The 26,615-nt window shown below is 40.3% G+C and overlaps 1 protein-coding gene across 3 annotated transcripts in view; it reads left to right on the top strand.

The window, feature by feature from the left end:
* UNC79 (unc-79 homolog, NALCN channel complex subunit) overlaps nucleotides 1–26,615 on the top strand; it is a gene marked incomplete at both ends in the record, with an annotated part of 109,512 nt that overhangs the window by 35,155 nt on the left and 47,742 nt on the right. Inside the window, 16 exons of one of the 3 annotated variants that reach the window (XM_084270579.1) lie at nucleotides 812–1,030; nucleotides 1,608–1,835; nucleotides 3,218–3,359; nucleotides 3,765–3,844; nucleotides 3,928–4,076; nucleotides 4,679–4,836; nucleotides 5,182–5,363; nucleotides 6,663–6,864; nucleotides 8,445–8,624; nucleotides 9,619–9,684; nucleotides 12,599–12,885; nucleotides 16,411–16,593; nucleotides 17,396–17,558; nucleotides 19,926–20,075; nucleotides 21,492–22,709; nucleotides 25,569–25,676. In XM_084270579.1, the coding sequence (XP_084126705.1) occupies nucleotides 812–1,030; nucleotides 1,608–1,835; nucleotides 3,218–3,359; nucleotides 3,765–3,844; nucleotides 3,928–4,076; nucleotides 4,679–4,836; nucleotides 5,182–5,363; nucleotides 6,663–6,864; nucleotides 8,445–8,624; nucleotides 9,619–9,684; nucleotides 12,599–12,885; nucleotides 16,411–16,593; nucleotides 17,396–17,558; nucleotides 19,926–20,075; nucleotides 21,492–22,709; nucleotides 25,569–25,676 (3,715 nt within the window). The remainder of the gene's footprint in view (nucleotides 1–811; nucleotides 1,031–1,607; nucleotides 1,836–3,217; nucleotides 3,360–3,764; nucleotides 3,845–3,927; nucleotides 4,077–4,678; nucleotides 4,837–5,181; nucleotides 5,364–6,662; nucleotides 6,865–8,444; nucleotides 8,625–9,618; nucleotides 9,685–12,598; nucleotides 12,886–16,410; nucleotides 16,594–17,395; nucleotides 17,559–19,925; nucleotides 20,076–21,491; nucleotides 22,710–25,568; nucleotides 25,677–26,615) is intronic. The other 2 variants (XM_084270580.1, XM_084270581.1) reach the window with 2 other exon arrangements.

Raw genomic sequence — 26,615 nt, 5'->3', positions numbered from 1 at the left:
GCTTATGATCTGGAAGAAATCATGTACAAACCTGTAGGCACTACACATACTTGGACTGATGCGTCCAACTTCCCAGTAGTCTTGGACAAAGTGTTTGAAGGATAGCAGGAACAAGAGTGCTTGAAAGGTCAGATCTTTAGATTTCAGAAACTGCAATATACAGGCAGTTGATTCCTTACCTGTGGTCTGCCTGTCTTCTGATGCAGCTCCACAGAGAGCACTCCAACACCGTAGTCCTTGACCATTTCTAAACTAAGCAGAAAAAACACACACTTACTGTATGGTCTTTGAGACCATAAGGCCTAAAAATAGACATCATATGTCATCTAACTGTGTATCTCCCTGCAAAACTTAGACGTTGTCAGGCTGTTCTAGGTGGCCTCTTGTGGCATGGACATAAATCAATGCAGACATGCACATCTTGTTACCATTGTGTCTGGTTTGTTTCCAGCTACCTGTATCCTTGGTATAGCCTTAGTTACACTGTTGTCTTGAGATAGCCTCCTCTATTAGCCTCCTACTGTTGACGTTCATGTCCCTGGATCACGGAGAAGATCATTGCAACTTGATGGCCACTTTATTGCCTGCACCAGTTTTCTGTTTGGTCAGCCACTTAGCTTAAGAGAATGTATGCATCTGAGCAGAATATCATCCCTGCACTACTATCATATTTTGTCATTTAGTGGCATTAAGGAATACATGTAGATCTCAAAAAAAGCTACATTCTTGCCATTTTCTGCAGTTTTGTATAGAATTCAATTGCTTTAATGCATGACAATCATTTGGACATGTTGATTCTTTATGTCTTAAGGTAAGCGTGGCTTCTGACCCTGGGCGCCGAGTTCAGCACATGCTGAGTCCTTTCCCAAGCCCCTTCCAGAGCCCATTTCGCAGTCCGATACGCAGTCCTTTTCATAGCCCTTTCAAGAACTTTGGACACCCCAGTGGAAAGACAATTGATTTTGACTGTGAAGATGATGAAATGAATCTTAATTGCTTCATTCTGATGTTCGATCTCATCTTGAAGCAGGTACTTGCAGAAGAAAAACACCCACATTGAGAGGACACCCGAGTCTGGCAGTCACTTTTGGGTCTCCTTTAATCCTGTATTGAATCCCTTTCCACTAAGTGACTGTCATAAGTATAAGAAATTTAAATCCCTCTGTAGCTGTCATCTGCCTTTACCCATATAGGAATAATAGTTTCATATTCAATGAAGAGAAGTTAGGTACCTCTACATTCATGTTAGATAGCTCATAGGAGTCAAAGGAACTTCTCCTTAGAGATATGTTTATTTCTACAGACCAGAAGCAGAGGCTTATTGATGAGCTTAGATTAGATGCAAAATCTTTGGATAGCTGAATTTGTACATTATGAATCTAAGGCCAACTGTTTTCAATAACTGTCTCCGGGTAGAATTCATGGGTCCTGTGCTTGAAATTGTCTTTCTACTCTAGCTGTCTGAGCTTGGGTCTCAATACCAGTAGCAATTTTAAATTGTGAGTTCCAGTTTCTCAAATTCTTCCCAGTACTGTAATATGACATAGCAGAAAGTGCTCTGACTTTTAAATAAATCCTAAATCCTTACTGTTTTCACTCTCTTTCAGATGGAACTCCAGGATGATGGTGTCACTTTGGGCTTAGAGAACAGCATTTCAAAAGACATCATATCCATCATCAACAATGTGTTCCAGGCACCATGGGGTGGTTCTCACACCTGTCAGAAAGATGAAAAAGCAGTTGAGTGTGGTCTGTGCCAGTCCAGCATTCTGTGTTACCAGCTGGGTTTTGAGCTGCTGGAACAGCTTGCTCCGAAAGAAGAAATTAGGCTTGTGGTAAGTAGAGCAGGAAAGGGCCTGTATTATTAGTGTGCTGAATCTCCTCTTCTTCACTGTTCTCGTTACATTGTGCACAAGGGAGCAAAGCTGGGCTGACCTTTAACATGGAGGATTTGCAAGGTTAAAGCAAATAGCTGTTAAATTGTAAAATTTCTTAAGTTTGAATTGATTCAAAGAACGCAGGTAATATGACAATATTCTTCCAGTATCTGCTCTTCCCCCATCAATGTAGAACTGCTGTTTCATGTTAGAAGGACATTCCTGTGATACTGTTTCTTAAACAGTGAAATGTTAATACTTAGTGCTTTTCATCTTTTGAAAGCTGAGTGGCTATTTTGAAATGATTAATGATTTTGAGTGCATCATTTGTCAAGTGAGCAAGCCTTAGTTGGTGCTTGATTTCTGAAAATCAGAAAGTATTGAAAAGCAGAATATACTTCAGGTTGAGTGTCTGGCTTTATCAGACACAGATTTGTACTATTCAATCAACAGTCATCATTAAAGCCCCTCTGTATCTTCACAGAAAAATTGAAGCATTACCTGTGGTGTGACAAATTTATCTTCTATGTGCCTATTCTATCCAACTGTTCTATCTGATAGTTCAGAAGGCAGCATTATTCCCCTTGTTCGGAGTGCTGTGACGTGGTAGTGACTGGATGTTTGTCAGTAATTTTTTTGGTGGTGGGTACAGGGTTGCCTTTTCATGTGTAAGAGTTCCAGAACTGCGTTTGGATGTGTTTGCACACAGTAGCTGTTGTGCATGTGCTACTCAGTAACTGGTACTAGAAAAATCATCTCGTGCCCTTTCAGTTCAGGTTCTCACCTCAGCTGAAAGGCAGCAATTGATAAAGTCTTTTGAGTGTGGGGCTCGGTACCATTTCTAGGACCCACCTTGCGATTTTTAACGTGAAGGTGACAGTTGGAACCTGTAATCCTGAGCTTCTGGTCGTGGGCAGAAGTAACTCCGGTCTGGTCCTTTTTTTTCATTGTAAAAACTATTGAGAGAGCTCCTGCCTCTAAGCCTGTAACTCCACAGCAGTGTGGGAACAATGCCCTGCTCTTCAATGTTACCCCTCTGAGACAAGGGTGACAAGTTTCCTGGAACCACTTTCCTGCAGTTGGATCCACTGTAACTCCAATAAGGTTACACAGTTTCTGTTAAGCTGCATCACTTAAATACATGTTTGAAACACAGTCTCTGGTTGGTATGCATTTCCTAATGCAGGTGATTTGATTGTACAAATGTGTGTGTGTGACTAGACAGTGTCAGCCTCATTTCAGCTCAGCTTATCACAGCAAATGTAACTAAAAGAGGAGGATATGGCCTCATGTATTTAGATAACATCAAGAAATGAACTTAACTTATTATATTCTTAAAGGAGCCCACAGATAACCTCGAGGATAGTCTTCTGTATACTAGACCTGAGTTTATTATAGGAACAGAAGGAGAAGAGGAGGACAAATCGGCACCAAAACATGGAGAGAACCCAGGAAATCACACAGAGACTACAGAAAATTCTGGTAGGTGAGGGTTGGGAAGGTTGAGTATTTCAGTAAGGCTTTAAATGAAATGCTTCTACTCAGATAGAATACAAGATTCTGAAGCAATCTCTCAAGTCCAACAAGGAACAGTCACTTTTTTCTCATGCATTTAATTATTTCAACATATTAATAAGATGTCTGTATTTATGTTGATAGGAAGTGTGACTGTCTGTCAAAAAAGTGTTAGAAAATCTTGGCTTTTTGAACATATAAAGTAGCAAAAGGATTACATTCAAATTCTGTGTGGTTGTAACTTTACTGGCTGCAAAGTTATTGTGGCTAGAATTAACTCAGTGCTCCTCACTTTGACATTCTTTAGTTTCATATTGAATCCCCAGGTGGGAGAACTTTAACAATGTTTGATGTAACTTGTATTTTTAACAGCAATAAAGAATGATACGGAAAGAAAATTATGTTACCAGCAACTTCCAGTTACCTTGAAGCTCATATACACTATATTGCAGGTAACATTGATGACTTGCTTTTTACTTCAAATTTGTGGTTAAGTGGTGTCAGCGTGTTGAGAGTAGTACATCTCCTTGCACAGGAAATGTCAAGGTTTGAAGAACCAGACATTCTTTTTAACATGCTGAACTGTCTGAAGATCCTGTGTCTTCATGGGGAATGCCTGTATATAGCAAGAAAGGACCATCCACAGTTTCTTGCCTATATTCAAGATCACATGCTGATATCAAGGTAGGTTTTTATTGCACATTTTGTCTTCCTCCTTTCTTGGTTCTCCATCTGTACATTTATTGCTGGCATCAAAGAATTTGCAGGTTTCATGTGGAAAGTTAACAAAGGGTGGTAGGGAAGTGTGGAGAGATTAAGCAACTGTATAAGGGCACATTGCACAGGCTAATTAAGAAGTTGCAAATGAAACCAGGTTACCCTGTGTTGTCCATTGTGGATACTCTTACCATGTGCCACTTGTTTTGGAGTGAGTCTGTTTCTTGTACCTTGTTGCCTGAGACTGAGGTATCTTCCCTGACTCTACAAAATAAAATAAAATAAAGGATGATGCAGAGACAAGCACACAGTTTATTGGGCTTTAGCATTAAAGTTGAGACAACAACAGTATCATACCTTAATTTTAAGAGGTAAAGGAAGTTTTTTCATTTAGAATCAGAGTGAATTGGATTGAAATATCTCTCTTGTATTCATATAAATGCCCAGGATGGCTAAGAGAGATTTTAATGAAAAGCATATTCCCACTAACAGTACAGTGTAGAGATGTAGAAGAAAGGATGTCAAAGGAATGCTTTTATAAGTGGGCTTGCTCTTTTTGGTCTTTCCAGCTTATGGGGAGTTGTGAAGTCTGAGTTCTCTCAGCTTTCTTCCCTGGCAGTCCCACTTCTTCTTCATGCACTTTCACTTCCCCATGGAGCTGACATTTTCTGGACAATCATAAACAGCAATTTCAACAGCAAAGATTGGAAGATGAGATTTGAAGCAGGTAAGCCTGAGAAATGTACACTGTATGCACTTGCTTCACTGAAGAGGTAGAACTTTTCTCTGCTGTAACTGAGGAGACCTATAATAGTTTATTATCTTTTTGCTGCTTGGAGAAGTTTTGAGGTAGTCTGGTGCAAAACTGTGCCATGACAATGCAGTAAAATAGAGGAGAACATCAGGCATTTTGGATACCCAAAATCAAAATTACAATACTTGCCAACTGTTTTTTGTTGTTACGTTCTGGGATGTACACATTTCTAGGAGAGGTATGTTAATCAGGACATAAAGAAGCTGTTGCTTTAATGAATATGCATGTTTTCTTTGTCTGGGGGCATGGCTGCTACAGTGGAGAAGGTGGCTGTGTTGTGCAGATTTTTGGATATTCACTCTGTGACAAAAAACCACCTACTGAAGTACTCTTTGGCTCATGCATTCTGCTGTTTCCTGACTGCTGTGGAAGATGTCAACCCAGCAGTAGCTACAAGAGCTGGGCTCTTACTTGATACCATAAAGAGACCAGCTTTACAGGTAGGTGCTGCATTATATGGGAAAAAATGCATTCAAACAGGAGCCTGGGTTCTGACCTGAACTTCAGAGAGGTTCAGGCATACAGCATCTGGTCACTGCTAATACCTCTTTAGGCAAGCCTTACGGGTCTCAGTGATTAACATATGTGTGAAATAGCCAAGAGTAAGAGGCAGAGCCCTAGCCCCAACTTAGAATTGTAGAATCATTTAGGCTGGAAAAGACCTTTAAGATCACTGAGTCCAACTGTGCAAACTTTGACTGCATGGGATTACTGTTGCATTTGTACTGCTATTGTAGGAAGCTGTAATGTTTTTTATTATTTTAAAATTATTTTTATTATTTTAAAATGGGCGTCTTTAATTTAAAAAATAATAATTTGTATGACACCTGCTGAGATGACAGTGAGAAAATATGTTCAAGCAGAACAAAGCACAGTCTTGATCTTTTCAGGATTCACTTATGCATGTCATTTTAAGCAGGTGAGGGACCTAGTGGATCATAATTCTCATGTTTAAGGAGATATGGAAGTGGGTCAGAGCCTATGTATACAATAACATTACAAAGACAATTAAAAGATCAGTGCACAATTCAGTACTAGTTCTCTGGAAAATAGAATGAATATGTATTTAAAAAAAATCAGTGTTACTGCCTATAAAAAGCTGTTAATACTTGCTAGTTTTATTCAGTATAGTGCCATTTCAAAATAGGTTCCAGAGAACTTGAATTCAATGTGATTATTACCAGTACACAGCACTTTCATTTTCATGTCTGGGTTTTTATACTCAAATGTATGTTTTGATGCTAGACCCAAAGTTCCAGTGCAGATAGAATAGAGGCATTTTGAGGCAAAGTGCTTCTGATACACTTCACTGTGTCATTTTTCTTCTGTCTGGGCTTGGTGATTCATCCTTTTTGTAATTAAGGACTGGATTTGATTTCCTAAATAGAAGCTTTTTCTCAGGCAAGGTTATGTGAAGAAAGTACCTTGATACCAAATGTGCAGCAGGAAAAAACTTTACCTATACCTTTGTATTCCTCAAAATCTTAGCTAATTCTACACTGTAAATGTGATGTTCATTTATCTCCTTACTTACCTTACTTTGCCATTGATACCAGTAGTCTTAGCTCTGATGTAAAGGACTTGGTATGAAAAAGGAGCTAAAGCTTTATCCTGTATGAATTTCAGGAGAAGTTGTGAGCTTTGACCTTGCTTTGCTTTAAAAAACACTTAAAATTTTCACATCTCAGTTCTGTATTTTGTTGTTGGTTTGTTTCTTTTTTGTTTCCCCCCTTCTATAGGGTCTTTGCCTCTGCCTTGATTTCCAGTTCGACACAGTTGTCAAGGACAGGCCCACAATTCTTAGTAAGCTTTTGCTACTTCATTTCCTAAAAGCGGATATTCCAGCTTTGAGCTGGGAGTTCTTTGTGAATCGCTTTGAGACCCTGTCCCTGGAAGCACAGCTTCACCTGGACTGCAACAAAGAATTCCCTTTTCCAACAAGTAAGCAGAGCCCAAATCAATCTGATCACCTTTTATCAGCTTCTGGAATTTCAGCTGACTGCAAGGGTCTGAGAGACGTAGGTCTCACATATATAAATTATCTGAGCTTAAATAGTCTTTCAGGACAGAAGAGAATAACTCAAAGTGAGTGTTTTTTGACTGCACACATACAGATTGGGTTATATTCTGTTGTGCCTTTGGACACCATGTTTTGCTCTCACTAGGCTGCAGTTGCCAGCCTTGGTTGATATGCAGTCTGTGATCTGCTTGCTGCAACCTGCATTAACTCACTTGTGCTTATGTTCTTTAGCTATTAACATTGCTATTCCCAAGGTCATGCCCAACCCTATTCTGTAGTGGTTTGTGAAAAGACAGCCACAGGAGTTGTATGGCCCTCAAGAACCCAACAGCTCTGAGAGCCAGCACTCAGTTAACTATCCCTGCAGTGACAAATGTTTGTAAATGTTTGTTCTGTTCATACCTGGTTTCTTGATGAGACGCTATGTCTCCTTCCTTTCACTTGGGGGAGTGTAAAAAGTAATCTGTGCATGACTGTTCAACATGCTGAGTAATGGAAAACTTCCTTACCCAAATGGCAGCCCATGAGGCAGATCTGGTTCCGTCTGACCTGCTTGAAGGAGGTAAGGGCAGCTGTTTGGATGGCGTGTACTCCCTCAGCAGCCTAATGCCTCCAGCTACTCTTGCATGGAGCTCAGCACCTAAAAAAGCCCAGGTGCTGCTGCTGTATCCATACAGGAGATGGGTGGAACTGAAAACGTATTTTCTTCTTCATGTGTGAGTAGCTCGATCCAAAGCTGGAAGCTGTGGCCTGAGAAGGGAATCTCAGCACTAGTTTCTAGCACCTCTGGCTGCACTTACCAGGTCATATCTTTAAATATGAATATTTGGGAGTGATTTAAAAGAGTGCAAAATATATTTTTCATGTTTCTTTTTAACCTTTCTCTTTGCCTTTTCAAAAACATAAGTGGTGCAAAGGATGGGCTCACTGACTTCAGTTGCTCAATAATGAAACTCAAAGTGTTTGCACTATAGCCACGTGCATAGAAAAGTATTGGTGACCCCACTAAGACATGCAGTGATACTGCTGGTAACACCACTGTAAATCCATACCCACGCTCATAGATTTTTGTAGGCATTGTTCAAATCAAGGGTGATACATGTAGGCAGCACAGGAGGTCAGTGAGGCAAAACTGGAGGCTACATTTGGGTATGAGTACACTAACCATGATCTAGACTCGTGACATTTCTGCCATTTTAACTAGAGGGTGCTTCATATTCCCTTAGCCTGAAATTCAGGTTTTGGTTTCAAGAGCCTGTTTTTGTCCAATCTCTAAAGAAGTGACAGCATAATTTTTAAACACACTTATGCCATTTGGGGGTTTATGGATCTCAGAATGAGAGCATGCACATAAGTACCTTGCAGATGGACCCCTTGAGCCCACATGAAGCTTTCTTGATTTGAGTGGGACCTGGAGCCCAGTTGCATGTGGCACTTGGCAGCATTAGGGCCTCACCATGCTGTGGAATGAATCCTAACTTGGTCAATTGCATTTGCAAAGCTATCACTGCTGTCCGGACAAATGTCGCCAACCTCAGTGATGCAGCAATGTGGAAGATCAAGAGGGCTCGTTTCGCACGTAACCGTCAGAAGAGTGTGCGTTCCCTGAGGGACAGTGTGAAGGGACCAGTGGAGTCCAAGAGAGCGCTCTCCCTTCCAGAAACCTTAACCACCAAAATTCGTTGAGTATCTATTTATGTTTTTGTGACACACCTGTATCTTCTCCCTTAGGATCGCGTCCTGTCGCTGGGCACACATCCGAATTGTCAACATGTAGCAGATTTAGGCTTCTGTCTGATTTGGGCATTATTCAGACAAGTTAGTGAGTTTGAAAGAGAACACAAACGCTATGTCTATGCTGTGGTTGTTTAAAATGCCAGAACAAAATGCTCCAAGATTAGTTTGTGGATAGATATTTGTGGCTAATTAATACACAGTAGTTTTGTCTATAACAGATACAGTGTTTGCAGAAAAATTCCTCTGTTACTAATTATTGATTAATTATTGATCAGTGGATGCAGCAATACTAGACATCTTAAAAACAGCTGTTAATGTCTCAGATGAGCTTTTGGATATCTTCACAATGCCTTTGGTAAGGAAACAGTGTCCATGCAATACATCCTTCCTGCCAGCTTGTGTAGGAGGGCCTAGGTGCTGGGAATCCACAGGCCTGTACAGAGCACTGTACAGGTGTATTTCCAAGCTGAAATAAAGCTTATCCACTCTCATTTAGAGAATTTTACAAACACAGATCAGTCTTGGCATTAAAATTGGACCTCTCACAATGCTCCTACCCATGCAATAGCAACTGACAAAATGTTCAGACCTGGGTTCTTTTCCTGGAACAATCACCACCATATTCTGGGCCTTCAGAGATAATCCTTCTTGACCAGCTTCTGATCTTGCATGGGGGCTCCTGTATGGTGACTTGTGCCAGCAAAACCAAATAATAGATAAAACTAGAGTTACAGAACATGGTGCACAAAATCTGTAGGGCATAGAAATGACATGTTTCAAATGGTTATACTCACTGCTTGGCAACAGTGCCTGAGCAAATGAGCATAAATATGCTAATACTGAAGTTATGATGAAGTATAAGATGTCAGTGCTGCCTTTTTAAACAGAGTTGCTCTTGTTTTTTGTTTGTTTGTTTGTTTTTGGTTTTGTTTTTTAAGCTGTGAGCTTGACCAGACATGAGCAGTCGGCTCCAGCACTTGGAGGAACACCAGAACAAACACCAGGTGAGTCTGGCAAGGGGAGCATTCTGCTGGAACAGGAAGAGGAAGGCACTAGTGCTAGGCTTCTTGCTGACTCGAGAGATCACAAGATGGAAAGTGTCTAAAAGGCCCTCTCTCAGCATAGTTCAAAAAGGTGTAAATTGAAGTTTTGCACTTAATCTGTACTGAAAACTGTCACCAGTTGTTAACAGTACTTTGGGGCTAGGAGGAGTCAGTCAGCTATGCTGGCACTGTGTCATCCTCCTGTGTTTCACTGCCCAGAGGAACGTGTAGGCAGGCCCCACAGGTCACCTCTTCAGCCTGATCTTTTACTTCAGGTTTTGGAGATGGCAGACAGAATGCTTTTGATTGTCAGTACTGTAAATTACACTTGCCTCTTCTGTATGCTTATAGACATCTTTAAGTCCCTTATTTTGTATTTACTGACATTTTATGAAGATGTCGCCCTCCTGTCAGGCATTTGTAGAACAGCTAGATCAGCAGGGTTCAAGTAATCTCTAAGTAATTGTGACTACTGGTTTCTCTGAGTCCTGTGTAGAATGATCATTTGGAAATGAAAAATGTCAGATACTACTTTAAGATTTGCAATATTTCCAAAGTTAGAAATTCAGAATTAGAACAGACCAGCTTACTGGGTGACCAGCTGAAAGGAAAATACCGTGCCATCGTGGGAGCTGCCTAAGCTGTGAAATGGACTAGGAAAGCTTCTGAATTCGTAGTATATACCCCTGTCATACTTGTCTAGTGAGGGCTGGAAATAAGTCAGTTCCTTGCAGAACTTGTGTGCAAGTTTTCACAGGCCTGTAGGAGGAACAAGTGAAATACTGGTGCGATGAACACATGTCTTAGTGAATTATTGTTCTTCATTTAATGGCACCGTTCACCTGCTGTATACTGGGGAGAGAGAAACTTCTCACATAAGAAGTGTCAGTCTCACAGTAGGCATTGTTGGCTGTTAACTGTTGGGATTTTATTAGATGCATTTTGGTATTTCAAAGCTTCAGTTTCCAGGCTCAGGTAGTTAATCACCTTACCTGCAAATCCAGGCTCCACTAAAAATGTATATATAAAAATTGTATGTGGCTAGTAACCGCTGATAGGAGTAAAAGCCTGGTACAAGGTTTCAGAATTATCACAGGTACTTTGGAAACTAGGAGACAAATGACTGTCCTGCTCCTCCTGCCCAGTATTTTTTTCTTTCAAAAATCTTATTTTTTGTAAAAGAGGCTTTTTAGGTTTGACTTAGAGTTTTAACACTGCTCTGGCAGTACTGAGCATATCTGATTCGTCTAAGGAACTCCCTCCTAAACACAGGCTGTAGAGAAGCATTTGTTTTACACATACCACTTGAATGAACCACTCCTCCTGCTCACCCCTGGTTTCTACTAAACTGTAATCCTTGCACAGTTCAAATGTAAGCTGTGTGCCCTGTGCATTCGATATGGATTAAACACCAGGATCGTGTATGTGTTCATTTATCATCTACAATACAGTGGGCAGTCATTAAGAGAGGTTCATTGATAGGCACAGGGATCATAGTTGGGATGAAGCACGATGTATTTCTGATGTTTTCTGCTTTATCACGATACACTTCAAAGTAATTTAAAGGTAGAGGAGTCTGATATAAGGGACACATGAATAAAGAGGTAATTCTGTTGGGCATAAGGCTAGATTGGATTCAGGAATGGTGGTTGTATATTAACTAACAGGCTATGAGTTTGGTGATGTGAGAAGGTTTTCCTGGGGCAGAGGATGTGTATGTATAACCATGGATGTAGTCACACACATGCATGCACACAAATTGTATGTGCATGCACACACATTTGGAGGAGTAAAACTCACCATGAACACTGTAAAGACAGGGCTGCCTTGGTTTTGCATTCTTAGCTTGAATCTAAAGCAGCTCAATTTGGTACTGGGTACCCTATATCACATCTTAATGAAGTGAAAGGTTTTTTAAAGCTTCATATAACCAAAGACCTGTTTCAGACAGCCAGGGAACATTTTCTGGACTCTGAAAGTCTGTGGCCTAAATGGAATCGTAGGGGGTTTGTAGTTTTAAACAAGCAGTTCTCCATTGCTGATTCGTGGAGGTTTTGGATTAGAAGTAAAAACAGGTGGTGATTGACATTCCCTAGACGTGATCCCAGCAGAGCTATGACAGACCACTCAGGGTGAAGCTCTGTTCACTGTGTCCTGCTGTGTAGTTTTAAGTGAGAGTAAAATATGATCAGTGAGATTTTAATGATTCAGAAAGTATAATAATGTTTCTGAAAAGTACAATATCAGGAAAAGTCCTGGGAAGGTTCTGCTTGCTGGTGTTAGTATTATGAAGTCACAGTGTAATTGAGCATTTTATCACTAAGCTTCTAAATTATGTTGTTCAGCAAGTGAAAGTAAAATAGGTTAATCTTTTTGGATTAATTACTCATTGAGTTCTATTTGGAGAACCAGGATTTATTTACAGCCCCACGATCCTTTGACTCATTCCATCTTATCTCCTTCTTTGTTTCATGGAAAATCTTACAGTGTGTAATAGAGATAAAAATAAGTAGGACTGAAGAAAAGAGTCTACTATCATCTTCATGAAAATGGTGTCTTTTTGATAGAATTTCATGGAAAATTTTAACCTGGGTGTATGTAGAAAGATTATTTATAATATGTAGAAAGATTATTTCTCAGTTGACATCCACAAAGCTAAAGTTATTTTCTATATCCACTTCTAATGTGATTTTGAAAATGGAACTTGCTGCATTTTCCATTCTAATTATTTCAGAGTTTTTTGTTTTCTTTTTGCATCTGCAAGTCTTGGGCCAGCAGAAGTTTGGGTAGAGAATTTTTGCTTTGAAGGTGTGTTCTGTACCTTGTTTTCAGTCCTACCCAGCGTCTGATCGTGATGTCTCTTTTTTGCCAACAGGACAACCTTCCCCAGAGAATGACAATACAATAAAAGACCTGCTGCCAGAGGATGCTGGGATTGATCACCAGACTGTCCACCAGCTCATTACTGTGCTAATGAAGTTCATGGCAAAGGATGAGAGCAGCGCTGAGTCGGACATCAGCAGTGCTAAAGCTTTCAACACAGTCAAGCGCCATCTGTATGTCCTGCTTGGTTATGATCAGCAGGAAGGATGCTTCATGATTGCACCACAGAAAATGCGTGTTTCAACCTGCTTTAATGCCTTTATTGCTGGAATAGCACAAGTAGGTGAAAGCATCTACTAGTTTTGCAGCTATTTCTGATTGCCTGTTGATGAAATGGTGGGAGCACATCCTTCTTTGTACCAAAATGATGTCTGAGTGCCTAATTCTACTGAAACCTTCTTAACACCTCTTCAGTTGGTGAAAGAGTTTGAGGACAAGGAATGGTGTTTGTTCATTACTAGCAGAAAACTCGTGTGGGTGCAGACATGCAAATACTACTACTACTGTATGAAAATTTAGCCTGCTGCAAACCTCTTTGGCCTCCTTCCCTAGACTTTCAATGCCTTACTTTCCTCAAGTGTCATTTCCTCCTTTCCCATTAAGGAAGACTCAGGACCCATGTGCTCTTGCTTGTTTTGCTCTGTGAACAGTCTGTAAACTCTTTGTCATTCTTCACTTTGTAGGAGACTCATTCTCTTTCTTCCTTAGAGTGCACCAGAACTTTCTGTTCTCCATTTGCTAGGGAGTGGTGCCACCATGCTGAACCTCTGCCAGTATTGCTGTGATAAATCACTGAGCACACCCTTACCTGTGCTTTCTTTCTCCATCTTGTAAGGAGGACCTTAATTTCCTAGCTACAAGGCTCTTCTAAGGCTCAATTAATTCTTACTGATAGAGCAGTTTAGGATGAAAAACACTTCACACTTGCAAAGCACTCATTATTTGCCATGAAGCATCATCATCACTTCCACACTCTTTCCTTATCAGAGTGTCAAATGAATTATTACCTTCAGGGAGAGAGGGCTGTGATTTCAGATATCCACCTGGCCCAGCTCTTGGGGCATTGTTCAAAGGTATGCCAGCCTCTTCTGTATCTGCAATTCTTATCAGGATTTTCTGGTTCAAACAGTGGAAGCAGTGATTTTTCAAAGTAAATTGGATAAACATTCACAGTCATGGAGAAGTCAGGTATACATGTTTCAGCAGGTGAAACAGAAAGTCTAGCTGCAAATGCATCCTGAGTCCCTTGTCTTAGGGTACTGTGCTATGTGTGGCTAATTATCTTTCACTTGTGCAATTTTAAACTGAAGCTTGTAAAAGGAGATTCAGACCTGTTACCATTGTGTTGAGTATCTAGAAGTGTCAGTTGAGATTACAGGGACTGTTTTCCACGTTTTCCTATGTATTTTCCAAGTTTGGATTCCCCAACTCCTAATGATCAGAATTGACCTGATATACCTCAACTCTAAGTATCAGCCCCTACCTTTCTTCTTCTGCCTTTAAAATGTCTTTCCCACCTGTAAAAGGCATTGCTGAATTCACCATTCTGATTTGAAAATCTTCATAGTTGAATTTTGGTTCCATTGACATCAAATGGAATTTGGCTGAGGACTTCTCCATGGAGCAGACATCAAAACTTTAATACATATATTTTTTGGGGGTGGGTGGGTGATTTTTTTTCTTAGCTGTTCAGCTGCTTTGTATTGGGAATCTCCTTTCCTGCAGAGAAATGCTATTTGAAATCCAGAGATGCGTGAAAACTCAGTATGGAGCTCTTAAGAGATCTTTTTCACTTACATTTCCTCCCCTAGCCATAACTACTTGGTTTCCCTGGTGAGCTCCACAAAGGTTGGCATTGGGCTGACTTGCTGGTTCATTGGGTTTGATTCCAAGCTTGATTGGAATGATCAGTTCAAGGAAAAAAAAAGCTAAATAAAATGTCTCTTAGTTTTTTTGCATCCTAAAAGCTGAGTATTTTGAATTCTGGAAAGCATAAACCGCCTTTTTCTCTCCCTAGCAGCAGCAGTGAGCAAGTCCTGGCGTTGGCAGGCAGTGCGGTGCTGCCCCGCACGGTGGCGATGTTGCACCAGCCTGGCGCGGGGGTGAAGCCGGCGGTGTCGGGCTCAGCTCAGGGTCCCACACTGCGCTCTGCTCAGCAATTGCAGCGTCAATGGTGCCAACTCTTCCTGTGACGACTTAAAAGAATGGGACTGCTCAGCCGAAGACATGTCTGCATTACAGTGTGTGTTAGGGCAGGGCTCCTCCTTCCTTCTATGGATGAGTTTTTCCTAACCATGCTTTGTAACTACCTTGCAGGGTAGGACCGTATCTGTGCCATATGAGCTGGGGAGCTGCTCTGGCAGGGGGGTTGGACCCCATGATCTCTCGAGGTCCCTTCCAACCCCTGCAACTCTGTGATTCTGTGATCTGGTGATTATATATAACCCATTCAACAGGCTAACCCTACATGTATAGACAGCATGCACCTAGTTAGCTCTGTGCAAGCAGCACAGAAGTTGAGACAGCTGAACATCAAACTAGAAAAATTTACAGGGAAAAACTTGTAGTCAGCATGTTCAATAGGGAACTTGAGAGAGGAGTTCTGTGTTTGTAAATGAGGTGTATCCTGTTTCTCTAATAAAAAAAACAGCCAAAAAAAGAAATAGGGGCCTGAAGGAAAGGGGTGATGTGGATGAAAGTGATGTATGTGTCTGTTTAGGTGTTCAGGGCTCCTGATAAAGCACTGAAGTCCACTGTAACTTCAGGGAAATGTTAGATCTTGATGGATATACTGGAGTTTGTGTGGCCTGCTGTTATGCCTTCCTGGGTGTAAACCATTATAGGTCATCATCAGAGACAGCAGCTTTGTGGATCCTTGTTACCATATAGTTAAGCTGCTTTCAGGACATGTGGCTTTAAAAAAAAGTAGCTGCTGCTGCTGCAAGACTGATGAGAAGAGAGTGAAAATTAGCAATGTGTTTGAATGGAAAACACAGTTGTGTCAGGGCAGTGGGAATATATGACCACACTGCGACTAACCAGCAGGATTCCACCCTCAGGCATAGGCAGCAAATAGCATGATGCTCTTCAAAAGGCATGATGGCAGCAATGCTTATGATTAGCAGTAATAACAGCAACCTGTCTACAGCAACATCACCACTTAAAGTTGATGAGCCTTTCATTTAGAGCAAGCTATGTGTCATTAGCTTTGGTTCTGGACCCTTTAGGTCCCACATACTTAGACTTTCTTGTAACATTGCAGACACAGCCTTACCTGTGCTATAGTGAAGAGTGAGATTCTTGTCTTGTTACCTGATTGCAGAACATGGGGTTTAGAAAAACCCTGACAGCTGATGGTGCGAGCCTGATGAGAAAATAATGAGAAGTGGCAGTGCAGTGTTAATACAAAGCCCCAAATAACTAAAATACACAACCTCCACCCTCAAATCAAAGGCATCCTATCTGTTAAACATGGGATATACCTACTATCTTCTTGTCTCTCTGACGCACAATCAACCTGTGATACCGTACAAGACTATCCCAGCATAATATATTTTATGAACTTGCCAATATCTGTTAAAATATAGACAATGCAGGATGAAAGACTTTTGAAATACATCTTCTCTTGTTTCATTTTATGTATCTAGCTAAAATGAGGATCTGGCAAGCTGGCAGTAAGTTCTGACTGATAATAGCACTTTCTTTAAAATGTCTATTTCTTTTCACTTAACTAATAGCTCAACTGTATTAGTTATTTGCTTTACAAGAGCAGTGTATTTGATGCTGTGTTAATATTTTTTTCAGGTGATGGACTATAACATCAACCTGGGAAAACACCTTCTTCCTTTGGTGGTACAGGTGTTGAAATACTGTACTTGCCCTCAGCTAAGGCATTACTTTCAGCAGCCTCCTCGCTGCTCCCTTTGGTCCCTCAAACCTCACATTCGTCAGATGTGGTTAAAGGCTTTGCTTGTCATTCTCTATAAGGTGAGTGGTCTTAAAAGACACTGTTTACCTTAAAATTTACACTTCAATTTACAGTTTATTACAGGGATACTTCAAATTAAAGGAACTGTGAAGAACACTTCGCTTTGATTTTCTTCCTCACTGTATCTAATTTCAACATTTGGGTTTTCATCTGTGATACCAGCCTTTTATTTCTGCTGTCTAAATTATCTTTCATGTGGTCACTTGAGAAAGATGAATGTGGATTTGAAAATAGGAAAATGTTATATAAAGTTATAATGAGTAGTATTTTGAGTAACTTGAATTTAAAAAATTAGTAACTTTAAAAGGGTGGCCTGTGACACCCAAGCTCAACAGCTTGTATTCTTTAGTTGAGTGATGCTTTTTAGGAAGTGATATTAAAATATAATGTGTTTATGCACTAAAATGGAGCTGTTAATATGTTAATAAGCTTAATAATTTTCTAGGAAGTCTATAGGGCATACAGGAAAGTACAGACACTAGAAAGGAATTATCCTGATAGAAAGCATTTGGTGAACAGTTCTGATGAGAGTTTTTGCATTATTATTAACAGTTGGTTTTGTGATACAGAAGTCATATAAAAGTCAAGAACACAGTATATTAAATATTGCTAATATGGCTTTAAAATATTTTTTAAAACAGTCCGTTTCTCATGATGTATTTAGAAATGTATGGTCAAAGGAAGGCAGAGGGTATCCAGCTGACAATGTTCTTGTCATTTTTTTTTTATTTTACTGCCTAAATGTTTATCCAAGGAGAAAAGTTTGGTTTTAAGCTGAAGTTTTTCTCTTTCACTAAACAGTACCCCTACAGGGACTGTGAAATCAGCAAGATTGTACTTCACCTAATCCACATCACAGTCAATACCCTCAACGCTCAGTATCACAGCTGCAAGCCCCATGCAACTGCTGGTCCTTTGTATAGTGACAACAGTAACATAAGCCGATACAGTGAAAAGGAGAAAGGTACTTTTAACCCTCTCATTTATACCATAGTCATTGATTGAATACATGAAGTTTTGCAGATATTGTAGAAATGGGTACATATGGTCTGAATTTTACAATATAATACTCAGAACTGTGGCCAAGGTGTGACTTATCTGACCAGCTACAGCTATCTACAGTAAAATAAATCCACAGTTGCTCTCTAGGCTAAGTGTAGCACAGCAGTCCAACTGTTCTTGGGAGGAGTGTCCCTTAGACTTAGTTGTTCAGTCACCATGTCTGTGTACTCCTTGGCCTTTTCTATGACAGTATTAACTGATCATGCGCACACACAAGGTGTGCAACCAGCCTGACACTGTGTTCTGGTTATACTTTTTAATGACATGGCATAGTAGCAAATACTTGATGTTGAAAGTCTGTCTGTAGTTTGCTTTTCTCTAAAAAAAACCAGCTGAAGTTGATGGTTCAACACTCAGTCTGCATCTGATTGTTAACTCTGTATGTGATTGCTAACTGTAACAGAGGTGCTGTGGTGTCCCTCACAGTTGTGAAATTTATTACATAAGTATTTATGATCAAAGTTTAACAGATTCTTTTGGTGTTAATCTGTAGCTGCCTTTCAGTTATTTTTGTCTTTTAGCTGCTTATTTGCTATTCAAACCTTCCTTCTCAGTCTTCCTAGTGTGTACCAAACTTCCTCTGAGGAAGAATGCAAGGAGCACTCTTTTATGCATGTCAGTACTTTTCCCTCTTTTGCTGCTTGTTGCTTACAGAAAGATCCAGCACAAGGATACAAAATTTTGTTTACTGGAACTACCTATTACTCAGCTCTAGGAAACTAAAACAACCTTAAAATTGATATAAATGACGTATTGCATATTCTGACTCACTTGGACATTCTGTATTGCTAGAGGAGGGTTAAGAGGGTTCAGGTAACTGTGGACTTACTATGAATTTGTCTTTGTTTTGAGCTGAGTTAGTGATGTGATTTGTAATGACCAAAGGATGCTGAGTGTAGTACTAATACATTCATAAAGTGCATTCAGTTTCTGGATTGATGCTGAGAGGTTGCTAAGTCAAAACCCACTATAATTCCACAAGGACTTGGAAAAATGAAGCTTTTCCCACCTTTTCTAAGGAGACCTGTTGAGTCTCTGGTCAGGTAGTGTGTGTGCTGCTGCTGTCATCATCAAAGATGATGTTTAGATGAGGCTTAAATTGTCAGGTAGAGAGAATGCTTATGCTAAAGATGGATGTTCCCACTACTGAACCATCATGGCAAGTGTACATACTGTTGTGCAACTGATGATAAATACTACGCGAAGCATTTGTTGCCAAGGGCAAGAAGAAATTAGAAACGTATGAGATCACCTGTAACAACATGTCCAAACTGGTAAAACCCAGTCCCTGTTGTACTATCAACTGTGATTATTTTTTCTGGGTTAATCATATGAATTAGTTATTGTATCCCTAATGCATTGGGGTGGCAGTTCCATAGATTCACATATAGTAGAAACTTTTCATCAATTTCAAAGCTAAAGATAGTATTGTCCAGTTTAAGTCATCAGTTTTTGGCCATTCTAACGCTGACTTACTTGTCTCTTCACTCCTAGTCATCAAATCCATTTCCTCTGTGAGTTTGCTTACCAGAACAAACAAGAGAAACCTTTTTGTTTCTTGAGTGCTCTGTTTACCATCCCAGTAGTGTTACTTCTTCCCTTGGAGATGAATCAGTAGGCACAACGGATACAGATTTTTCCTTTTTTTACTTCTTTTTTAAAAGCCATTTCATACAGGTGATGTAGCTATTTTTTGGTGGGTAAATAGATTGGAATCTTACTGTCTGCCATTTTCAACTAGCAGGTCTCAAGTTAGAGTGTAATCCTTTACTATTGCTACTTAGATCAGGAAGCTCATAATTCATACTCTTAGGTTTGACTCTATTACCAGTTTGCCAAGATTATCCATTTCTTCCTTTTTCACTTTCTATCTTGCTGGTTTATTACTGACTAATTTTGATCTTCTTCAATTTCCCTTTCTTCAGTGAGCACTGTAGAATGTATTTACTCAAGTTAGTGTTCAGATGGATTGCATTTCCTTCATCTAAAAAGAATCTGTATTAGTAGTAGATCAGCTTAGAATGGCAAAAACTTTGGTATACTTTTGTTGCATTATAACCCATTTTTCGTTTATCTCTATCCTTTCTGATCTCAATTCAAGATGTAACAAGAATGGCAAAGTTATACCTGGGATATAAATTTTCTTGCAAACTTCAGATGAGTCTTTCAAGTTTAATTGAAAGTATCTGAGGTTTTGTTACATAGACAGCTTTTCATTCAAGGGATTGCACTCTCTTAAGAGTAATAAAGTTTTTTCTTTCTTCAGCAGAGGAAGACAGTGTTTTTGATGAATCTGATATTCATGATACACCAACTGGACCTTGCAATAAAGAATCTCAAACTTTCTTTGCAAGACTGAAAAGAATTGGTGGCAGCAAAATGGTGAAATATCAACCAGTTGAGATGAATGCACAGAGAAGTATGAATTGTTTTGTCGGTATAAACTCATGCAGAAATACAATTTCCTACTCTTAGCTTCAAGCTACCACCTTTCTTTATAGAGTGTGTTGCACTGCCTGGTTTGATTACAAGTACTCTGTCTGACTTTGGCGAGCAGGCACTCCTCATTTCCCCGAATGAATTCTCTTACAGGAGTCTCACAGTAGGCACTCCAAAATAAAAATGTCTAAAATCAGCAGTTGTTTTCTGAAACTTTAAGCTCTTTCAAATGTAAACATATTTGAGAGGATTTATGGTGATTAACTTCTACCATCAGGCTGAAGATTTTTAGTCAAATTTTTTTTTTTCACAAAACCTGATTCTTTTGATAAGATGAGACTCTAGGGTAAGCAAATTTGGTTTTGCTGCTGCAAGTATTACGGTTTTCTACTGGCAAAAAGGGTCATTTGGTGGTTTAAGAATAGGAAGGATTTTGTTTTCATATTTAGGTTTCTGAAATGAATACCCTAAAAAGTAATTGAAGAGATTTCCACCACCCCCCACCTGCCTTTTGTTCTTCCAGCTGTTTGCACAGAGGTGGACATGATTCTGACTAGAACAAACATGTACTTGAACTTTTCTCTTTACTTTTTTTGCATGGCAATTCACATCTGGAACATTTTGAAATACGGGGTTTTGTGAAAATATGTAATTCATAAGAACAATGGTGGTAACCTTTTAAAATATTCTCAATGAATGTGTTCACATAGCAAAATACTGGTGCAGCGATAGTACCAGCAAGTATAACTGCTCGCTTCACTCCTCCCTGGGACAGGGAGGTATGACTATGTGGTGTGATAGTTGCTACTCTGCTGGGCTCCAGGATCACTGGGGAAGAAAGGCTCTGAACACCTGTCTGATCTCAGGCTTGTGCTACCTCACTGCTATTCCTACACTTGCTTCTTAATTAGAAGCATCCATTTTAAGCCCACTTTGCTGCAGCAGGTAACGTAGGTGTGCTCTTGTATATGCTGCAGTCCAAAATTATTTTGAAACCTTTTCAAAAAGGTCTGTGTAAATAATGTCTTCATTAATCTCCCATACCTAATGCAGCCACAACCCAGTGTCTGTAGAAGTTACTTGCCAGTGACATCTTTTATTCAGTGGTTAAACAGTCTGTCTTCAGGGTACATCTGTCCAGGATGGGTAAAATTTGGGTAGAACCTAGATAAACACTATTATCCAAGTGGTGGTGGGGGGGGGGAGGGGGGTGGGTGTTGTTGTTTGTTATTGAAATTTGTGTAACGTGGCTCTGAGGTTAACACAAATTTTAGACAATTCTGGTGAATACTGGGTTTGTATGTGAAATGCCAGTCGTGGAATTGTGAGATAAAGATGAAGATACCTGCCAGAAGTCTCCAACTGAGGTAGTATTAGTTCTTTCTGTTTTGATCAGGTGAAATAGAGCTGGCTGAATATAGAGAGACGGGGGCCTTACAAGACAGTATTCTGCGCTGTGTGAGAGAAGAAAGCATTCAGAAAAAAAAACTGCGCTCTCTAAAACAAAAATCTCTTGATATAGGGAACGCAGACTCCCTGCTGTTCTCATTAGATGAACACCGCAGGAAGTCCTGCATAGACCGGTGTGACTTAGAAAAGCCCCCTGTCCCCGCTGCGTACGCCATACACAGACACAGCGATTACGGACGGTCCCGGCAGAACTCTTCTACTAAAGCTGAAAACGTAGAAACGCAAGAACATCTCCCTCCTACTGAGAGTTTCCAGGAAACGAGACGACCTGTCATACCCGAAGTTCGGCTAAACTGCATGGAAACCTATGAAGTGAAAGTGGACTCTCCGGTTAAACCTGCGGGTCCCAAAGAAGATTTGGATCTGATAGATTTGTCTTCTGACTCAACGTCAGGACCTGAAAAGCACTCGGTACTCTCCACTTCAGACAGTGACTCTTTAGTCTTTGAACCGCTTCCTCCCCTTAGAATAGTGGAGAGCGATGAAGAAGAAACAACAAACCAGCTGAATGACGAAGTCTCTGGCAAAACTGCAGTGTCCTCCCCCTCAACTCCTATCAATGTCTCTGCCCTCAGCCTCAGCACAACTCCACTGGTCCAGTTCAGCATTGAAGATTGCTCCAAAGACTTTAGTTCTAAGGATACAAGCAACAGTGCTTCAGTGGGAATAGAGGACATCCTTTCTACTTCTCCCACAGATCAGAAGGACTCTTCAGAGTTAGTTAAGCCAGAGGAACTTCAGGACACATCCTGTGGGAACACGCTAACACTGAAACAGAAAAGGGACCTGCTGCAGAAGTCATTTGCCCTTCCAGAAATGTCCCTTGATGATAACTCTGAGCTCAGCGTGGAGGAGATTAGACCTAGTGGAGCAATTCCAAGTCCAAATGTCAAGACAGTCCTTATTAAAGTCCCTGAAGATTCTGAAAACCAAACAGAAAGTGATAAACTTGATACAAACACAGAGTCGGACACGGAACAAAACATGGAGCAGAAACAAGAAGAGACTGATGAGTCAGAATTTAAGATTCAGATTGTTCCCCGCCAGAGGAAGCAGAGGAAGATTGCTGTGAGTGCTATTCAGAGAGAGTACCTCGACATTTCCTTCAACATCCTTGACAAGCTGGGAGAGCAGAAGGAGTCAGGTGAGCGCATTCCCTGACCCGATTAAAAGGCTTATTACTTGAAGGTGTTAGGAACAGACCAGTGTAGGGACAGATGTGTTTATATAGCATCTGATTTGGTTTGAGCTAGCTGCTTTCAGGTGTTTGTTTCTTACAAGGGATGTACTAACCATAGAGGTATTGTGTATGTGTGAGGGCCTGGCTGGAGAGGAAATGCAGCTCAGCCACAAGAATATAGGCTTTGGTATCTAAATTAGGGAGTGAAACCACGTGCCTTCTTTATGTGGGGAGTCAGAAAAACTGTCATACTTCTATGTCTTTCACCCAGCTAATCTAGCCCATGCCACACTGATCCTCTTCTGTGCATAGTGATTTTTGGCTTGCCATAAGGCACTGGGAAGCAGACTGGATACAAAGTATAAAGCTGAGCAGGCTGTGGACTTTAGAACTAAGAGCACGTGGAATTAACCACAATTTCAATTAGGATCAGACATACAGCCTTTTTTATAGACTGGAAAAAGATTTTGGAGTCTTCTTTGGTTTTGGTATCTGCTAAGTGTGCAAAGCTTGTGTTTGTTAAAGCTTTAAATTTCAAACATAAGGAAAGTCACCGAGTATTCCTGTGTATCCCAAGTTTTTTTCAGGTCCTTCCAACACAGGATTTTGTTGCTGAGTTTTTCAGGTGGATAGAAAACGTATTCTAGCTGTTTCCTCAGATGCCAATTGGATGTGTCAAAAACAGTTTCACGAACTGTATGTGGCTGCCTCTGCTTCTGTGGCTGCTTCAAGAATTTTCAGTTATTGTAATTTTATCAAGTCTTTTTTAACTTATCAATTATAAAGGCAAGAAACCTTCAGGCCTCAGTTCTTTACTGGCAGTGAAGTGAGGGGGAATGTTTATCCTGACCTCACTTTTTCCTTAGTTCCTTCTGAGGGAACCACAGTTCATTTCCTGTAACGGTAGCTCACTTTTACAAGGAGAAATCATTCAGTGTGATCAGTTCTGCCCTTCCCTCTATATTTCAGGCCTGTTGTCCCATTTGTGGTTCCAGCAAGCTGAAGGACCGCTGGAGCCTTGTAAATCCAAGAGAGAACTGCATTTCAAATGTTTCACATTGGTTCTTAGAGAATGGTCGTAGAAGAACTGTGCATTTAGACTCAAATGCTTTTTTGGCCATTAATAAGGGCCAGTTTTCATGCAGGAACTAACACTGTTGTCCATCAGATTGCTTGGAAGGACGGTCCTAGTTCTGAAAGGCCATGCAGAACCCAGGTTTATAGCATATACAACGGTCGTTTGGCTGCATTCATCTGAGTACCTTGTCCAAGGCAAGCATAAAACTTTCAGAATGACTCATGATGTGCTCACATTACAGGCTGATACAGGCAATTCAGACAACTAGTAATTTAGTGGCTTGGGTAGTTTAATGTATCTCTCATGTTCTGTTTTGCTTTATTCGGCCTTATTGATTAGTTTATTTGAGAACATATGTGTTGTAATTAATTTAAGTAGGCTTAATATCACCACCATAATGGGCTGATTATAATTTCAAAGTCTTATTTAAGCTTTGTTAGCCTATTATACTTCCATATGTTTTAGAAGGGCTTCTGATATTATAATTGATCTCTGAACTAAATATCCTATCCAAATGGGTTGTCCCTTCAAGTGCACAATGCTGGGCTACAGTTTCCTGCCTGAGACTTTTTCAGCACAGATACGTGTTCATTTTTCCAGGATATGCTGAAACCAGCTGTCAACCCTGATAAACTTATTTGCTTTATTCCTCCCATCTTGACAATATCATACAATACAACCATTCTGTTTTCTTTTTAATATTAAAATCTAAAATCTTAAAATCTTGATTCTTTATGATCAATTGCTAGATCAGCAGCTTTTTGAATGAAAACTGATAAAACAGAATCGTAGAATGCTTTGGATTTGAAGGGATCTTAAATATAATCTAGTTCCAATCCCCCTGCTGTGAGTAGGGACACCGCTGACTAGCCCAGGTTGCCCAAAGCCCCATCCAGCCTGGCCTTGAACACTGCCAGGGAGGGGGCAGCCACTGTTCCAGTGCCTCACCACTCTCCCAGTAAAGAATGTTCTCCTAATATTTAATCGAAATCTACCTCCTTCAGTTTAAAGACATTATCCCTTGTCATAGAATCACAGAATCAATTAGGTTGGAAGAGACCTTTAAGATCACCGAGTCCAAGCACAGCCTAACCCTGCCTAGTCCACTTCTAGATCATGTCCCCAAGCACAACATCTGCATGCCTTTTAAATACCTCCAGGGATGGTGACTCCACCACCTCCCTGGGCAGCCTGTTCCCATACTTGAGTACCCTTTCAGTAAAGAAATTCTTCCTGATATCTAAGCTAAATCTCTCTTGGTGCAAGTTGAAACCACTTCTTCTTGTCCCATTGCTTGTTACCCTTGCAGGTAGTTATAGAGAGCAGTATGTCCTGTCATTCCATCCCTCTTCAGCTTACCCTTCAGGTACTGGAAGGCTGCCAGCATATTGAAGATAAGGCTTTTAAAAGTTGCAGTTACTTAAACTAGCTTTACATCAGTGGTGCCTCTCTAATTTCCATTTTGGTGGTCCTGATAATCACTCTGTGAGTGGGATCAAGATCAAACTCTATGTGCATTTATTAGTTTTGAGCTCTAAACAGCATAGGTAGAAATCTTTAAAGCAGTACATCCCTGTGCCTCTAATTCTTATGACACAGACACTGAATCCTTTTAAAACTGCTGGGAATGCCAGATGGTGAATGAATGATTGAAAGGATGTGAAAAAGGCACCCAGGGAGAAAGCGGATGGAAAATACTTATTTATTCTAAATACTGATAGTTTAAGCACAATTTTCATATGCAGATCCTGCTGCCAAAGGACTTTCAACATTGGAAATGCCAAGAGAGTCATCATCTGCACCAACCCTTGAAGCAGGTGTCCCAGAGACAAGTAGTCACTCTTCCATATCAAGTAAGTATACCTCTGGTGTGAAGATGAAGTCGAAGTTGCTGTACTTGTGCGGTGGATGCATATCATGTATGGAAAATGCCTTCCCTTGGGATTTATTGATTCTTGGAGGTATCGCTGCGTTGGATGTCACTAGGTCTGTTACACCTCTGGTGGTCAGCAGTTAGTGGCTATGAGGTTCTCTGTTGTGACATGGCAAACTTGACAAATGTGGTTTTCTTGAATCAGGGTAGGTAGTAGCTAAATCTAGTATTTCACTAAATGTGAATGTTTATTTTCCAGTGAGGAAAGCATTGTCACTGTCAGTGTACAGAAGCAGAGGATGAGAGATCCACAGGGATGTTACTGTGGTCTTCAGCATATTTATTGTTGTATCTTAGGAAAAAAAAACCTTTTGCAATTTTTGTAAACTGCTTTGAAATGCCCTTTCCTTTGAAATGTGGTATTTGTTCCTCTGAGACTCTTGTACCCCTTTCAGTGGGAAGTGAACTGGCTTGGTTTAAGTAGACATTGACACGTGGCTTAACAGAACAGGTGTAGATAGCAATTGAAGGTGGATGAATCATAGAACACTAACAAAATCCAGAATGATGTGTCCATCTAGCTGTGCCAAGTCACACATCTCAAGGTTGATGCGGCCGGACTCTGACTAATAGAAAGGGGAGGGGGAATGATGACCCACTTTGGTACCAGGGAGCTGCTAGATCAGCTCAACTTGTCTTGCTGAACTGCAGTTTCAAATTTCTGTAGAAAAGCTAAGTTTTCATTCCTGAAATTTAGCATCTGCTGATTTGATTGGAAGGAGTCTTTGGCCTATTAAATTAAGATTTTATTTTAAACATGCTAGATGAGTACTCCAAATTAGAGGTTTTCTCTCCAGTTTTTCTACTAGTGTCTCCTGTCATGTGCATCTAAAAGTCAGAGTACATTTGTTGGCCACCT

Source organism: Gallinula chloropus (genome assembly GCF_964237585.1).
Source record: "Gallinula chloropus genome assembly, chromosome: 14".
Classification (NCBI taxonomy): domain Eukaryota; kingdom Metazoa; phylum Chordata; class Aves; order Gruiformes; family Rallidae; genus Gallinula; species Gallinula chloropus.
This window is presented reverse-complemented; position numbering and strand designations above follow the sequence as displayed.